This window comes from Lipotes vexillifer, unplaced genomic scaffold (assembly GCF_000442215.2).
Source record: "Lipotes vexillifer unplaced genomic scaffold, Lipotes_vexillifer_v1.1 scaffold129, whole genome shotgun sequence".
Taxonomy (NCBI): Eukaryota; Metazoa; Chordata; class Mammalia; order Artiodactyla; family Lipotidae; genus Lipotes; species Lipotes vexillifer.
This window is the reverse complement of record NW_006777287.1, coordinates 1,393,706-1,412,024: the sequence shown is the minus strand read 5'-3', so window position 1 is coordinate 1,412,024 and position 18,319 is coordinate 1,393,706. Positions and strand designations below refer to the sequence as shown.

Sequence of the window (18,319 nt, the reverse complement as noted above, 5' to 3'; positions counted from 1 at the left end):
CCCGTGTCCCCTGCATCGGCAGGCGGACTCTCAACCACTGCGCCACCAGGGAAGCCCCGCACACTCTCTTTTATCTGCTTATCTCTTTCTGACTCTTTCTCTCTCACAGCCTCTCAGATTCCTCTCTCCCTCCCTCACACTCTCCCTCTTCTTCTGTTTCTCTCTCCTCTTTACCTCTTGCCTAAAGTTGTTTGTGGCAGCATCTATAGCCAATGTCCAAACCCTAATACAATCACAAACCAGGGCAGTGACGTTGCCTTTTAGTTGTTGTCGTATCTTGGGACCCCAGCAGGACCTGGACACCCTGCTGAGGTCACCAGTGTATCATTTACTTCCAGCCTCGAATGAAACAACTCACTGCAAACCACCCCTGGAGATGTGACGTCAACCACCTGGGAGGCAGCGAAGGATGAGGAACTCTCAGCATCACCTTTCCACTTTGGACCAAGCTCCTGAACTGGAAAGGGCCCATCTGCTCAGCTCTCCCCACTCCCCATGCTGCAGGGTTTTGCAATGAAGTTTTTTCTTTCCTGATATCGATAACCTTTCTGCTTTTGCAAAACCAAAAATTTTAAGTTAATTTTGCATAATTAACTAGATTTTAGAGGAGAATTTTAATTCATGTTTCTTAGAAAAATAATTTTCTGTAGCCTTTTATTTCCTATTATTGTAGCAAGTACTCTAGAGATAATAACTAAATATCGGCCACACTGGCATACAGGACAAATTTTACCTTTCATTAAACCTAAATTAAATAAAATAGTGAAACTCCTCAGTCCTTAAGCTGAATAAGCCCACAACCAAGAGCTCAGATGAATCCTCTTAACCTTCAACACACCATATCCAGGGAATCCAGTAGGCAAGGATATTTGCAATCAGGTCTCTAGAGACATTTACTGCAGAAAGGAACTGGAGAATAGACTCACAGGGAACCCCTCTCCCGGGCCCAACACTTCACTCTGAGCCTGCACATGAGGTAATGAATGAAATTTGTAATCCAAAGGGAGTGGGGTGGGAATGTGGTGGAAAGAAGGAGGGCATGGGGACTAGGACAGAGCAGGAAGCAATATTTCTCTGAGTATACCTTTTTGCAGAGCTTTGAGTCTTAGAATAGTCACGTTTCACAGACTCTAGAAAAAAAATAAGGAAAGTAAGAAAGTGGTTGCAAAATAAATAAATTAAAATAAACTAGGATGAGAGGGGAACCCCAAATGGGATGTAAACAGAAAAAATGGAACCTAACTGTATTACAAATGAATAATATAACCACACTGAAGGGCATGGGGGAGAAAATAACTAACCTAAGTAGCTTTGGGAAACAATATTTATTTTGAAGGCTGAAAGCAAAAAGAACTGTACACAAATGTTGTACTTTAGTTGGTAAATTTGTTTTTAAACAGGGGTATGTTTAGGAATTCTGGAACTACCTTATATGAAGATCTGAGCAAACAAATGTATGATAGATAACAAGAGTCATGTTTTCCATTGTCAGAGAAAGGCATTTCAAATATGGGAAAGGGATAAGTTTACAATAACCCTGAGGTCTTGGATTGGAATCAGAGATATAAGAATGAATCCAAGGGACAGTCTACAAAACAACCTGCCTATGTTTGACAAAAATGTCAATGTCATAAAAGATGAAGAAATGCTAGATTTCAAAAAGACTGAAAAAAAAAAAAGACTGAAAGATGTGACAAGTAAATGCAACACACTATCCTGGACTGGATCTAGGAACAGAAAAAAATGTTTTCTTTTACTAGTAAGGGCATTATTGGGACTATTGGCACAGTTTGAAAAAGATTGGCAGATTAGATAATAGTGTTGAATCGATGTTAATTTTCTCGCTTTGTTTTTATACTGTAGTTATGCAAAATAATGTCTAGCTTTTTAGGAAAAATACACTAGTATTTAGGGACATTTACTTTCAAATGTTTCAGGAAAAAATATAATTACTATTCTTGCAACACTATCTGTAAGTCTGAAATCATTTCCAAATAAAAAGTTAAAATAAATGCAGATTATTGGACCTCAACCTTACCTACTGGATCAGAAAATCTGGGTCTAGGGCTGAAGAATATGTATGAAGGGTATTACTCACTGTGTCAAAAAATTCTTGAGAACAGCTTTGATTTTTTTTAAACATCTTTATTGGAGTATAATTGCGTTACAATGGTGTGTTAGCTTCTGCTTTATAACAAAGTGAATCAGCTATACATATACATATATCCCCATATCTCCTCCATCTTGATCCTCCCTCCCACCCTGCCTATCCCACCCCTCTAGGTGGTCACAAAGCACCGAGCTGATCTCCCTGTGCTATGCGGCTGCTTCCCACTAGCTATCTATTTTACATTTGTTGGTGTACATATGTCCATGCTGCTCTCTCACTTCGTCCCAGCTTACACTTCCCCCTCCCCGTGTCCTCAAGTCCATTGTCTACGTCTGCGTCTTTATTCCTGTTCTGCCCCTAGGTTCTTCAGAGCCGTTTTTTAATTTGTTTGTTTTTTTTAGATTCCATATATATATGTGTTAGCATACGGTATTTCTTTTTCTCTTTCTGACTGACTTCACTCTCTATGTCAGACTCTAGGTCCATCCACCTCACTACAAATAGCTCAATTTCGTTTCTTTTTATGGCTGAGTAATATTCCATTGTATATATGTGCCACATCTTCTTTATCCATTCATCTGTCAATGGACACTTAGGTTGCTTCCATGTCCTGGCTATTGTAAATAGAGCTGCAATGAACATTGTGGTACATGACTCTTTTTGAATTATGGTTTTCTCAGGGTATATGCCCAGCAGTGGGATTGCTGGGTCGTATGGTAGTCCTAATTTTAGTTTTTTAAGGAACCTCCATACTGTTCTCCATAGTGGCTGTATCAATTTACATTCCCACCAGCAGTGCAAGAGTGTTCCCTTTTCTCCACACCCTCTCCAGCATTTATTGTTTCTAGATTTTTTGATGATGGCCATTCTGGCTGGTGTGAGATGATGTCTCTTTGGAGTTTTGATTTGCATTTCTCTACTGATTAATGATGTTGAGCATTCTTTCATGTGTTTGTTGGCAATCTGTATATCTTCTTTGGAGAAATGTCTATTTAGGTCTCCTGACCATTTTTGGATTGGGTTGTTTGTTATTTTGTTACTGAGCTGCATGAGCTGCTTGTAAATTTTGGAGATTAATCCTTTGTCAGTTGCTTCATTTGCAAATATTTTTTTCCATTCTGAGGGTTGCCTTTTTGTACTGTTTATGGTTACCTTTGCTGTGCAAAAGCTTTTAAGTTTCATTAGGTCCCATTTGTTTATTTTTGTTTTTATTTCCATTTCTCTAGGAGGTGGGTCAAAAAGGATCTTGCTGTGAGTTATGTCATAGAGTGTTCTGCCTATGTTTTCCTCTAAGAGTTTATCACGTCTGGCCTTACATTTAGGTCTTTAAACCATTTTGAGTTTATTTTTGTGTACGGTGTTAGGGAGTGTTCTAATTTCATTGTTTTACATGTAGCTGTCCAGTTTTCCCAGCACCACTTATTAAAGAGGCTGTCTTTTCCCCATTGTATATTCTTGCCTCCTTTATCAAAAATAAGGTGACCATATGTGTGTGGGTTTATATCTAGGCTTTCAGTCCTGTTCCATTGATTTATATTTATTTTTTTGTGCCAGTACCATACTATCTTGATTACTGTAGCTTTGTAGTATAGTCTGAAGTCTGGGAGCCTGATTCCTCCAGCTCTGTTTTTCTTTCTCAAGATTGCTTTGGCTATTCAGGGTCTTTTGTGTTTCCATACAAATTGTGAATTTTTTTGTTCTAGTTCTGTGAAAAATGCCATTGGTAGTTTGATAGGGATTGCATTGAATCTGTAGATTGCTTTGGGTAGTATAGTCATTTTTACAATGTTGATTCTTCCAATCCAAGAACATGGTATATCTCTCCATCTGTTTGTATCATCTTTAATTTCTTTCATCAGTGTCTTATAGTCTTCTGCAGAGAGGTCTTTTGTCTCCATAGATAGATTTATTCCTAGGTATTTTATTCTTTTTCTTGCAATGGTAAATGGGAGTGTTTCCTTAATTTCTCTTTCAGATTTTTCATCATTAGTGTATAGGAATGTGAGATTTCTGTGCATTAGTTTTGTATCCTGCTACTTTACCAAATTCATTGATTAGCTCTAGTAGTTTTCTGGTAGCATCTTTAGGATTCTGTATGTATAGTATCATGCCATCTTCAAACAGTGACAGCTTTTCTTCTTCTTTCTGATATGGATTCCTTTTCTTCTCTGACTGCTGTAGCTAAAACTTCCAAAACGATATTGAATAATAGTGGTGAGTGTGGACAACGTTGTCTTGTTCCTGATTTAGAGGAAAAGGTTTCAATTTTTCACCATTGAAAATGATGTTTGCTGTGGGTTTGTCATATATGGCCTTTATTATGTTGAGACAAGTTCCCTCTATGCCTACTTTCTGGAGTGTTTTTATCATAAATGGGTGTTGAATTTTGTCAAAAGCTTTTTCTGCATCTATTGAGATGATCATATGGTTTTTCTCCTTCAATTTGTTAATATGGTTTATCACATTGATTGATTTGCATATATTGAAGAATCCTTGCATTTCTGGGATAAACTTCACTTGATCATGGTGTATGATCCTTTTAATGTGTTGTTGGATTCTGTTTGCTAGTATTTTCTTGAGGATTTTTGCATCTATGGTCATCAGTGATATTGGCCTATAGTTTTCTTTCTTTGTGATATCTTTGTCTGGTTTTGGTATCAGTGTGATGGTGGCCTCGTAGAATGAGTTTGGGAGTTTTCCTCCCTCTGCTGTATTTTGGAAGAGTTTGAGAAGGATAGGTGTTAGCTTTTCTCTAAATGTTTGATAGAATTCGCCTTTGAAGCCATCTGGTCCTGGGCTTTTTTTTGTCAGAAGATTTTTAATCACAGTCTCAATTTCAGTGCTTGTGACTGGTTTGTTTGTATTTTCTATTTCTCCCTGTTCAGTCTCAGAAGGTTGTGCTTTTCTAAGAATTTGTCCATTTCTTCCAGGTTGTCCATTTTATTGGCATATAGATGCTTGTAGTAATCTCTCATGATCCTTTGAATTTCTGCAGTGTCAGTTGTTACTTCTTCTTTTTCATTCTTAGTTCTATTGATTTGAGTCTTCTCCCTTTTTTTCTTGATGAGTCTGGCTAATGGTTTATCAATTTTGTTTATCTTCTTAAAGAACCAGCTTTTGGTTTTATTTGATCTTTGCTATTGTTTCCTTCACTTCTTTTTCATTTATTTCTGATCTGATCTTTATGATTTCTTTCCTTCTGCTAACTTTGCAGTTTTTTTGTTCTTCTTTGTCTAATTGCTTTAGGTGTAAGGTTAGGTTGTTTATTTGAGATGTTTCTTGTTTCTTGAGGTAGGATTGTATTGCTATAAACTTCCCTCTTAGAACTGCTTTTGCGGCATCCCATAGGTTTTGGGTCGTCATTGTCATTTGTTTCTAGGTATTTTTTGATTTCTTCAGTGATCTCTTGGTTATTAAGTAGTGTACTGTTTAGCCTCAATGTGTTTATGTTTTTTACAGATTTTTTTCCTCTAATTGATATCTAGTCTCATAGTGTTTCAGTTGGAAAAGATACTTGGTACGATTTCAATTTTCTTAAATTTACCAAGGCTTGATTTCTGACCCACAGTATGATCTATCCTGGAGAATGTTCCATGAGCACTTGAGAAGAAAGTGTATTCTGTTGCTTTTGGATGAAATGTCCTATAAATATCAATTAAGTCCATCTTGTGTAATGTGTCATTTAAAGCTTGTGTTTCCTTATTTATTTTCATTTTGGATGATCTGTCCATTGGTGAAAGTGGGGTGTTAAAGTCCCCTACTGTGATTGTGTTACTGTTGATTTCCCCTTTTATGGCTGTTAGCATTTGCCTTATATAATGAGGTGCTCCTATGTTGGGTGCATACCTATTTACAATTGTTTTATCTTCTTCTTGGATTGATCCCTTGAACATTATGTAGTGTCCTTCTTTGTCTCTTGTAATAGTCTTTATTTTAAAGTCTATTTTGTCTGATATGAGAATTGCTACCCCAGCTTTCTTTTGATTTCCATTTGCATGGAATATCTTTTTCCGTCCCTTCACTTTCAGTCTGTATGTGTCCCTAGGTCTGAAGTTGGTCTCTTGTAGACAGCATATATATGGTCTTGTTTTTGTATTCATTCAGCCAGTCTGTGTCTTTTGGTTGGAGCATTTAATCCATTTACATTTAAGGTAGTTATTGATATGTATGTTCCTATTACCATTTTCTTAATTGTTTTGGGTTTGTTATTGTAGGTCTTTTCCTTCTCTTGTGTTTCCTGCCTAGAGAAGTTCCTTTAGCATTTGTTGTAAAGCTGGTTTTGTGGTACTGAATTCTCTCAGCTTTTGCTTGTCTGTAAAGGTTTTAATTTCTCTGTCTAATCTGAATGTGATCCTTGCTGGGTAGAGTAATCTTGGTTGTAGGTTTTTCCCTTTCATCACATTAAATATGTCTTGCCACTCCCTTCTGGCTTGCAGAGTTTCTGCTAAAAGATCAGCTGTTAACCTGTTGGGCATTCCCTTGTATGTTATTTGTTGTTTTTCCCTTGCTGCTTTTAATAGTTTTTCTTTGTGTTTAATTTTTGATAGTTTGGTTAATATGTGTCAGCATGTTTCTCCTTGGATTTATCCTGTATGGGACTCTCTGCACTTTCTGGGCTTGATTGACTATTTCCTTTCCCATATTAGGGAAGTTTTCAGCTATAATCTCTTCAAATAATTTCTCAGTCCCTTTCTTTTTCTCTTCTTCTTCTGGGCCCCCTGTAATTTGAATGTTGGTGCGTTTAATGTTTTCCCAGAGGTCTCTGAGACTGTCCTCAATTCTTTTCATTCTTTTTTCTTTACTGTGCTCTTTGGTAGTTATTTCCACTCTTTTATCTTTCGGGTCACTTTTTCTGCCTCATTTATTCTGCTATGGATTCCTTCTAGAGAATTTTTAATTTCACTTATTGTGTTGTTCATCATTGTTTGTTTGCTCTTTAGTTCTTCGAGGTCCTTGTTAAACGTTTCTTGTATTTTCTCCATTCTATTTCCAAGATTTTGGATCATCTTTACTATCATTACTCTGAATTCTTTTTCAGGTAGACTGCCTATTTCCTCATCATTTATTTGGCCTGGTGGGTTTTTATCTTGCTTCTTCATCTGCTGTGTGTTTCTCTGTTTTCTCATTTTGCTTAACCTACTGTGTCTGGGGTCTCCTTTTTGTAGGATGCAGGTTCATAGTTCCTGTTGTTTTTGGTGTCTGCTCCCAGTGGCTATAGTTGGTTCAGTGGGTTGTGCAGGCTTCCTGGTGGAGGGGAGTGGTGTCTGTGTTCTGGTGGATGAGGCTGGATCTTGTCTTTCTGGTGGGCAGGACCGCGTCCAGTGTTGTGTTTTGGGGTAACTGTGACGTTATTATGATTTTAGGCAGCCTCTCTGCTAATGGGTAGGGTTTTGTTCCTATCTTGCTAGTTGTTTGGCATGGGGTGTCCAGCACTGTAGCTGGCTGGTCGTTGAGTGGAGCTGGGTCTTAGCCCTGTGATGGAGATCTCTGGGAGAGCTTTTGCTGTTTGATAGTTCGTGGAGCTGGGAGGTCTCTGGTGAACCAATGTCCTGAACTTGGCTCTCCCACCTCAGAGGCACAGGCCTGACACCAGCCAGAGCACCAAGACCCTGTCAGCCACATGGCTCAGAAGAAAAGGGAGAAAAAAATAAAGAAAAAATAATAAAGTAAAACAAAGTTATTAAAATTTAAACAATTATTAAAAATAAAAAACATTAAAAAGTCATTAAAAACAAGAAAGAAAGAAGAGAGCATCCAAACCAATAAACAGATCCACCAATGATAACAAGTACTAAAAACTATACTAAAAACGAAATAAGACAAAAAAATATGGTCAGAGAGAACCCTCGGACAAATGGTAAAAGCAAAGCTATACAGACAAAATCACACAAAGAAGCATACACATACACATTCAGGAAAAAGAGAAAAAGGAAAAAATATATATATACAAAAAAGGAGGAAAGCAACCAAATCAATAAATAAATCTACCAATGATAATAAACTCTAAATACTAAACTAAGATAAACATAAAACCAGAAACAAATTAGATGCAGAAAGCAAACCCCAAGTCTACAGTTGCTCCCAAAGTCCACCGCCTCAATTTTGGGATGATTCATTGTCTATTCATGTATTCCAGAGATGCAGGGTACATCAAGTTGATTGTGGAGATTTATTCCACTGCTCCTGAGGCTGCTGGGAGAGATTTCCCTTTCTCTTCTTTGTTTGCACAGCCCCTGGGGTTCAGCTTTGGATTTGGCCCCGCCTCTGCGTGTAGGTCGCCTGTGGACATCTGTAATTTGCTCAGATGGGACAGGGTTAAAGTAGCAACTGATTAGGGGTCTCTGGCTCACTCAGTCTGGAGGGAGGGAGGGGTACAGAATGCGGGGCGAGCCTGCGGCAGCAGAGGCCAACATGACGTTACACCAGCCTGAGGTGTGCCGTGTGTTCTCCCAGGGAAGTTGTCCCTGGGTCACGGGACCCTGGCAGTGGCAGGCTGCACAGGCTTCCCGGAAGGGGGCTGTGGATAGTGACCTGTGCTCGCACACAGGCTTCTTGGTGGCTGCAGCAGCAGCCGTAGGATCCCACGCCCGTCTCTGGGGTCCATGCTGATAGCCGCGGCTCGTGCCCATCTCTGGATCTCGTTTAGGCAGTGCTCTGAATCCCCTCTCCTTGCGCACCCCGAAACAATGGTCTCTTGCCTCTTAGGCAGTTCCAGACTTTTTCCTGGACTCCCTCCCAGCTAGCTGTGGTGCACTGGCCCCCTTCAGGCTGTGATCACGCAGCCAACCCCAGTCCTCTCCCTGGTATCCGACCTCCGAAGCCCGAGCCTCAGCTCCCAGCCCTCACCTGTCCCAGCGGGTGAGCAGACAAGCCTCTCGGGCTGGTGAGTGCCGGTCGGCACCAATCCTCTGTGCGGGAATCTCTCTGCTTTGCCCTCCGCAACCCTGTTGCTGCGCTCTCCTCCGTGGCTCCAAAGCTTTCCCCCCGCCCCTGCCCATCCCCCGTCTCTGCCAGTGAAGGGGCTTCCTAGCGTGTGGAAACTTTTCTTCCTTCACAGCTCCCTCACTAAGGTGCAGGTCCCGTCCCTGTTCTTTTGTCTCTGTTTATTCTTTTTTCTTTTGCCCTACCAGGTACTTGGGGGAGTTTCTTGCCTTTTGGGAGGTCTGAGGTCTTCTGCCAGCGTTCAGTAGGTGTTCTGTAGGAGTTGTTCCACATGTAGATGCATTTCTGATGTATTTGTGGGGAGGAAGGCGATTTCCACATCTTACTCCTCCACCATCTTGAAGGTCTCCCCCCGAGCTTTGATCTTAACTTCATGAAAAATCTTAATTTCCAGGGGTCCTGTCATACCTAGTTTCCCACATAATTGAGACAACTCTTAAAGATGTACATAGCTTTGTATTATTCTGCTTGGGCTGTCATAATAAAATACCATAGACTGGGTGGCTCATACAACAGAAATTTGTTTTTTCACAATTCTGGAGCCAAGAAAGTCCAAGATCAAGGTTCTGGCAGGATTTGGCTTCTGGTGAGAGCTCTTTTCCTGGCTTGCAGATGGCTATCTCCTCTCTGCATCCTCACATGGTGTCTCACAGATGTCTCTGGTGACTCCGGCTCTTTTCTAAGGACACCAGTTCTATCAGATCAGGACTCTACCCTCATAACCTCATTTAGCCTTAATCACCTCCTTAAAGGCCCTATGTCCAATACAGTCCCATGGGGATTAGGACATCAACATGGCGGCGGGGGGGGGGCTCAATTCAGTCCATAGCCACTACTGTATAACACTACTGAAGTCAAGACATGATTGTGGCTTTAGTCAGGACCACACAGAAGATTACGTGTCCCCTGTTGTCCACATTGAATCTGGGTCTTGGGTCAGACTTCTACCATCTATGTCCCTCAGATCTGAACCTTGATCCTGGTCCTCTGTTAACTCTTCCTCTCAGGTCTGACTTGCACCTGGTTCTCTGTTCAATTTTCTCTCTACACAGCCTTCTGTTAATACTTCTGCCACTAATGTGCCGCTTGTCGGGACATCTAACTTAGGTCTCTGTTAAGTAACTATTTCATCATCAATTCAGTCTGGCATGAAACCCAAACCCGAGTTCTATTTTTATTTCTTCCTTCATCAATGCCTCTTCTGATCTGTCAATCAAATCCAAATTTCTTAACACCATTAGTTCCCCTCTCTGATCTGTATATTAAACCCAGATCACAGTTGTAGATTTTACTACCAATGCCCCTCTTTTCTGACCATGAATCTATCTGTTAAATCTTTAATCATCAGTGACCTTCGGTTTTAATCTCAAACCCAGGGCTCTGATAAGTATTCCACCATCAGTGTGCCTATGTTTTAGATCTTAAACCTGGGCCTCTGTTAATGTGTCCACCATCAGTGCTCCTGTAACCTTGGTCCAGAGTCTCTATTGAGATTTCTATCAATTTCCTTAGTTCTAACCTTGAACCTAGGCCTTTGAAACAATTCTGACATAACAGCTCGAGCCCCTCATTGATGCCCATCTGGTTTGAATTCAAACCTGATCTACCATCAGTTGTCTTCCCCTATTAATACACTGTATCTGAATCAGATTTTCCACCACCATTAACCCTCTGGTTTGACCTCAAAATTAGGCATTATGGTAGATAGAATAGTGGTCTCCCAAATATATCCATGTCCCAATCCTTGGAATCTGTAAATATGTTTTCTTACATGGCAATAGGGACATGGTAGATGTGATTAAGAATTTTGGGACTTCCCTCGTGGTCCAGTGGTTAAATCTCCTGGCTTCCACTGCAGGTGGCATGGTTGGGAATCTGAGATCCCTCATGCTGTGTGGTGCGGCCAAAAAAAAAAAAGAAAAGAAAAAGAAAAAGAATCTTGAGATGGGAAGATTATTGTGGATTATCCAGATGGGCCTAATGTAATCACAAGGCTCCTCATAAGAGAGAGGGAGAGAGGGAGGAGGGTCAGAGTCAGAGAAGGAGGTGTGATGGTGGAAACAGAAGGTCACAGTCAAAGAGAGAGTTGAAGATGCTACATTGCTTTCTTTGAAGATGGAAGAAGGGGTCATTAGCCAAGGAAGCTGGAAAAAGCAAGGAAATGAATTCTCCCTAGAACCTCCAGAGGGAGTACAGCCTTGCCAACACCTTGACTTCAGCCCAGTGAAACCCACTTGGACTTCTGACCTCCAGAACTGTAAAGTAATAAACTTGTGTTGGTTTAAGCCAACACAAGTCTGTGGTCATTTGTTAGAGCAGCAATAGGAAGCAAATACAGGCGTCTTTGAAATATTCCACCATTGATGCCCACCTGGTCAGTACTCAAACTATGTCCTTGTTAACTCTTCCACCATCCATGCCCTCTGTGTGATCTCAAATCCCAGCCACTGTTAGCCATTCCACCATAAGAATCCCTTATCTATGTCCTCCCAATCTGTGCCTCTGTTAACTTTTCCAACTTAAATAAATCTCTGATTTTACCTTGAACTCAGGCAACTGTTATCTATTCCACCATTAATGGGTTCTGATCTAGATGTAGAATCTAGGCTTTTGAGGGTAGATAGTAAACAGTCCCTTGTGTCTGTGTATTGCACTTGGAGGTCTGTTCACTTTTTCACTATCAGGGCAATTTATGCATGAATCTTTTCTCAAGCCTGTTAACTCTTGCCCTATTGTTGCTCCCCAGGGTCTGTACATTGACTACAGGTCTCAGTTAAATCCTCCCCATCTATGCTCCTTTGGTGTGTATGGAAAATCAAACATCTGCTAACTCTTCCAATGTTAGTGCCTCTTCTCCTATGTGCATCAACCCCAGCCCTCAGTTAATGCTTGTATCATGAGTGCCCATTACGTGTGACCTTGAAGTCAGGTCTTTGTTAACTCTTCCACCATCATTGCCCCTTTGGTATAGGTTGTGAGTTGTGGGCCACTGTTAATTATACCACTATCAATGCTTCTCTTGTCTATTTCAGATTTGGGTCTAAGTTAACATTTCCATTTTCAAAGCCTCTCTGAATGACTTTGGAACTGGGCCACCATTCCACTATCAGAGCCCTCCTAATTTGACCTTGAAAGCAAGATTTTTGTTAAGTTTTCTCCATCCATACAACTTGGTAGAGATCTTGAATCCTAGGACATTCTTAAATACTGCACCATCAGAGATTCTCTATTTTGTAGATATAGAACCTACGCCTTTGTTAACTATTTATTCCCGTTCTGGGCTGACTTCAATCTAGCCCTTTGTTAAGTTTTCTAAAATCAGTGCCCCTTAGGTTTTACCTTGAACCTCTGACTCAACTCTTTGAGCTTTGATATGGGCTGCAAAACGTCGCTTCTGCCCACTTTAACTGACGCGGGTAGGAAGTCCAGGCTGTGAGTGACAAGAGGGGGCGGGCCCTGACCTGAGGAAGGAGCAATAGGAGGGCAGGAGGGCGGTGACGCTAGGCTCGGAGGAGTGCGCCGGGAGTGTGGTCTGAGCCCCCAAGTGAATACAAACATGTCAAGGTACTCTTCACTTTCTCCAGATGTTTTAGAAATGAGGCTTCCACAGAACAGTCTTTCAGGTGGTGCTTCCACTCCCCGCCTCGCCTCCCGGTTCCCACCGAACATCCCAACCAGTCGCATCGCCACGCCTTTGTTCACGCGGTGCCTCCGCTCAGGGCCTGGAATCTCCCCCCGGGACAGTCGCGGCGCTTCCGAGCTTCACACTGCTTTCGAGCACCCTGCCTCGGAAACATCACAGGGACTCCCCGGGCTCCAAAACGCATATATCTTCTGCCTGGAATGGCAGCCCCCAGAAGCCGTGGGAGGCACTAGCCATTTCCCGGCCGGCAACCGAGTTGCTGGCGCAGAGCGAATGACGCCATTTTTGTTACTGGCAGAGCTGGGCTTGGCGGCTGGTTCTCATCTGGCGAAAGATAAGCTAATGCGCCATCCAGACCCACCGAGTAGAGCTGGAAGGGGAAGGGATTTTCGAGGGATGTTGAGCCCATTTGTGCAAGCGGGGAGCCAAGCCTGGCTTGAGAAGGAGCTTTTGGGTCCTGAGAGCAGAGCCAGGGTGAGGGGCCTGGCTGAGTGATGGGAGTCTGGTCAGTGATGGGGACATGTGGAAGCTCTAATGAGGGGTCCTTTGGACTGAATGATGTGAACTACAGTGATAGGGGAGTCTGGAGGATCAGGTGTGTGGGGTATGTGATGGGGAGTTTATGGGGGTGAGTGATGGGGGATCTGTGAGGTGAGCAATGCTGCCTGTAGGGTGAATGATGGGATTTCAAGGGGGTGAGTAAAGGGGGTCTATAGGGTGAGTGAAGGGGGTCTGGGGTGAGTGATGGAGGGTCTGTTGGGTGAGTGATGGGGGATTTGTGACGTGAACAATAGGAGGTCTATAGGATGAGTGACAAGGGTCCATGGAGACAGGAATGGGAATGTGAAGGGTCATGTTGGGATTCTTTGGGGTCCATGATGGGTGGCTCTTTGAGATCAACAACACATCCATGAATAAACAAAAATCCCAGCCCTTGTGGTTTCAACATTCCAATGGAGGATTCAGACATTGAGGTTTTGATTTATATTCCCTGATTGACTACCTTTTCATATATGTATTGATCACTTGGAGATCCTGTTTTGTGAGGTGCCTGTTCAGATCTTTTGCTCATTTTTATATTGCACTGTCTGCCTTTTCCCTACTGATTTGTAGGAATTGTTTTCATATATTCGGATACCACTCTTTTATTGGTGACGTGTTTTGCAACTATCTCCTTAATTTTTGGTTTCTCTTTTCCTTATTGTGGCTTTGAATATTAAGATTTTAAGTTAAACTGTAAAGCACAATGTAAATTTAACATTTTGTTATCCTTTTTTTTTTGTAGTATGCAGGCCTCTCACTGTTGTGGCCTCTCCCGTTGCAGAGCACAGGCTCCGGACGCGCAGGCTTAGCAGCCATGGCTCACGAGCCCAGCCGCTCCGCAGCATGTGGGATCTTCCCGGACTGGGGCACGAACCCGTGTCCCCTGCATCGGCAGGCGGACTGTCAACCACTGCGCCACCAGGGAAGCCCTAACATTTTGTTATTCTTGAGTTAAAAACCAAACAATGTTTTCTGTAGTTTAGAAGGAGAATTAATTTTTTAGGGCATCCAGAAGCAGATTGAGGGTTGCATCTCTGAAAACCGTGGTGCCACAACAGCTAGGGAGGAGTTCTCTGTTTTTCATTTTCTTACCACCTCACCTTCTAATCACTGGTTGTGTGATCTCAGACAAGTCACTTTTCCTGTCTAGGCCTCAGTATCCTCTCTAGGAAATGAGGGTGATATCAGGGCCTATCCTTGAGGCTTGGGATGATAATTAAGTGAGTTAATACCTGATTATTGTCCATTCCCCATGGACTTGTAGCACCGATCATGTATATATTTAATGGATCTTCCATGAACTCTATGTCAGAGCTGCTCCTGTGATACCCAAGAAAATCCAATTAAAGAAATTAAATACCAAGGGGTAAGATTGTGTCAGATAGAGTTGAGCCTTGGAGGGCCGCAAACTATTGTAATATCTTGGGGGACAGATGTTTGTTTGTTATTAAACAGTTGGGAGCATGATCTTGTGGCCTGCCTCTTCTTCACTTCACAGCTATCCTTCCATGCCATTAACTTTATTTCCATAGTAGTTTATTTCCAAACTTAGTTTATTTCTGTGGAAGTTTTCAAACATTGAGAACTGTATAATGAAACCCCATTTTGCACATCACCCAGTCTCATCAATCATCAACTCTTGGCCAGTCTTATTTCATCTAGACCAGGAGATGGAAAACTGCAGGCAGTGGGCCAAATCTGGCATGCTTTTATACAGCCATAAGCTTAAGAATGGTTTTCACATTTTTTTAATGGTTGGAAAAAAAAAAGAAGAATAATATTTTGTGAAATGTGAATATGATACAAAATTCAAATCATAGTGCCCATAAATGAAATATTATTGTAACACAGTGAAGGAGCATAATTGTTTTGTGTATTGTCTGTGGCTGCTCTCACCCTGCAATGGCAAAGCTGAGTAGTTGCTGCAGGAACCATAGGCTTCACAATTCTAAAATATTTGCTATCTGGCTCTTTACAGAAAAAGTTTGCCAACCCCTAACCTAGACTACCCATTCATTTCTTCCTCCCAGATAGTTTTTTTCTTTGTTTTTAATTGAGGTATAACATAAAATGCACAAATATTAAGTGTACAGCTCAATAAATTTTTACATGTCTGTTATTATTTGAAACAAGTCCCAGACATATTGTTTTATCCATAAATACTCCATTATGTATCTGTAAACGATGAGGACTTAAAGGTCCATACCATTATTCAAGGTAAAATAATTAACAGTAATATCTTCAGATCATTAGTGGTTAAATTCCTTAATATCAAATATCTAGTCAGGGCTCAAACTTTAATGATTATCTCAAAGATTTTTTGTCTGTTCAAATTAAGATTCCAGACAAGGTTCCTACTTCAAATTTGGTTTCTGTGTCTCTTTAGTCTCTTAATCGTCTATAGTGTTACTTTTAATGGTTGCCTGCCTTTCCATCCTTTGGAGATTCCATAACTTATTCTCTCAGTTCTCAGTGATTGGGCATGTAGGTTATTTTCAATATTATGGTTTTAAAGACAAAGCTGTGATGAAGCTTCCTGCAGTTAAATCTCTGCGCACATCCATGATTCTTACCTTAGGACAAAGTTATAGAGATGGAATTGCTGGTCAGATGAGAAACACAAGTTATCAATGAATGAACAAAGAACACATTTCACATCCAGCCATTGCAGAGTGGCTAACCCAACTTGGTCTCTGAAGACTCTTCTGCAGTAGTCTTCAGACTCTCTGAAGACTCTTCCCACCCCACCCCCAGTAGCTTTCCAAAGAGGAAAAGAAAATGATTGAGTCTCAGATAGGTTGTTTGTTTCCCACTTGGTTTTCCCACAGCAAAATGGGAAAGGGCAATTAGTTGAAAATAAGAATTAGAGAAATTTAGAGGGAATAGAAGATCAAGAAGCAGGTAAAGTTTCTGTGAAGAGACACAGATCATCTGGCCTTAGTTCAGATAAACTGAGCTGAACATTTTATCTGTGAGCTTCATGGCAGCCACAGTGAAAAGGGCAAACATGATCAGTTAGATGATTTGTGCTCTCCATCAAGAGAAATCATTTCATCACTCCAGCTCCTCAGCAAGTCAAAATTTCTGGGCCTTTAGCCTAAGAAAATTTATTGTTGAGTTTTCCTAAGGGCCAGTGGTTTTCAGCTCTGTGTGGTATCATCAGTAGTTGTTCCAAAGAGGCTGTTATTAGTTAAAAATTTCTGGCAGAGCCTTGGAGTGTGAGTGGTTTCCTGGTTTTCCATGGCTCCTTTGCTGTCATCTCAGTTTGTGGGGTCATGCTCTAACTCAAGGCCATCTCCTTTGCTCTTCCATTTTTAGTCTTTATTATTTTTTTCTCCTTGAAGGGCAATGCAATGTGGGGCAAAGAATGTAAACAACATAGCAAAGTAAAACAATTAGGAAGTGGAAATATCTCTGTAATCTAACTTCTGCCTTCTTCCCTGGCATAACTAGTATGTAATTTGGGGATGATCCTTCCAGACTCTTTATACATTTAACCTCATCCAGGTGTGTAGGTGTGCATTATAAATATGTGTGAGTGATCTTATTATTTTCATGTATTTTCCTTTACCATACGCAAAAAATACACACACTGTATCTTCTGTTCTGCAACTTTCTTTTTTACCTATTGATAAAATATATCCAATACATGTAGTTTTACTACATTTTATTACAGAAATTTCAATTTTGAACGTCTACAAAAATAGATTTTAGTGAAGCCCTTTGTACTTATTAGTCAGCTGCAAATATTATCGACTGGTGGTCAATCTTGCTTTATCTATCATTTATCTCCACACACCCTTATCATCATCATCATCATCATCACCATTATCACCATCATCATCACCACCATTATCACCATCATCATCACCTAGCCAGTCCCTTATTAATATTTTGTTTAGGATTTTTACTACTATGCTCATAAGACATATTGGCCTGTAATTTTCCTTTCTTGTATTGTTCTTGTCATGTTTTGGCATCACAGTTATGCTGGCCTCATATAACAATTTGGGAAGTGTTATCTAGTAGAGTTTGGGAAAATTGGTATTATTTCCTTCTTAAATGTTTGGAAGAATAAGTTATTAGGGTGTGGAATTTTCTTCGTGGGTAGGTTTAAAATTATGAATTCGATTTATTTAAAAGATATAATACCATTCAGGTTATCTATTTCTTTTTATGTCAGACTTGGTAAGTAGTGATTTTCAAGTAATTTGTCCAGTTTGTCTAAGTTAGGGGTCAGTAAACTTTTTCTGTAGACGACCAGATAGAAATATTTTTGGCTTTGTGGGCCATATGGTCTCTGTTGCAATTACTCAAATCTGCTATTGTAGGTTGAAAGCAGCTGTAGATAATATGTAAATCAATGAAGATGGCTGTTATCCAATAATATTTTATTTATGGACACTTGAAAGTTGAATTTCATATAATTTTCACATACTGCAAAATTTTCTTCTTTTTCACATTTTTTTCCCCAACCATTAAAAGTGCAAAAACCATCCTTAGCTTGTGGGCCAGATTTGGCCTGTGGGATCTGTCCCCGGATCTGCATTGTCAAATTTCTTGTCATAAAATTGGTCATAGTATCCTTTTATTAGCCTTTTATTGTTTGTAGGATACGAGGCCCTTGTTAATGGACCTTTTTATTGTTTCTAGTTTTTTCTTTGATATATAATAGTGAGAATAATAATAAAAATATTCACAGCCACTGTTTATTGAATGCTTACTGTGTGCCAGGCACCATTATAATAAATTCTAATGGAATTAACTCATCTAATTTACCCGGGAACACTTCATGCTAGGTACTATTATTATCCCCATTTTTCAGATGAAGAAACTGAGGCACAGCTAGTACATGTTCTAGCCAGAAATCTAAAGCAGTGAAGTCATAAATAAGGGAACAACCTTATAAATATATCTTTGTGGGACTTCCCTGGTGACACAGTGGTTAAGAATCAGCCTGCCAATGCAGGGGACATGGGTTTGAGCCCTGGTCCAGGAAGACCCCACATGCTGCAGAGAAACTAAGCCCATGCGCCACAACTACTGAGCCTGTGCTCTAGAGCCTGCGAGCCACAACTACT

General features: G+C 40.7%; 1 protein-coding gene across 1 annotated transcript in view; it reads left to right on the top strand.

Annotated features, from left to right (window-relative positions):
• The first annotated feature begins 12,608 nt into the window (after positions 1-12,608).
• Positions 12,609-18,319, top strand: part of ZNF630 (zinc finger protein 630) — a 13,731-nt gene continuing 8,020 nt past the window's right edge. Inside the window, exon 1 of the mRNA XM_007450935.1 lies at positions 12,609-13,169. Coding sequence (XP_007450997.1) covers positions 12,609-13,169 — 561 coding nt within the window. The remainder of the gene's footprint in view (positions 13,170-18,319) is intronic.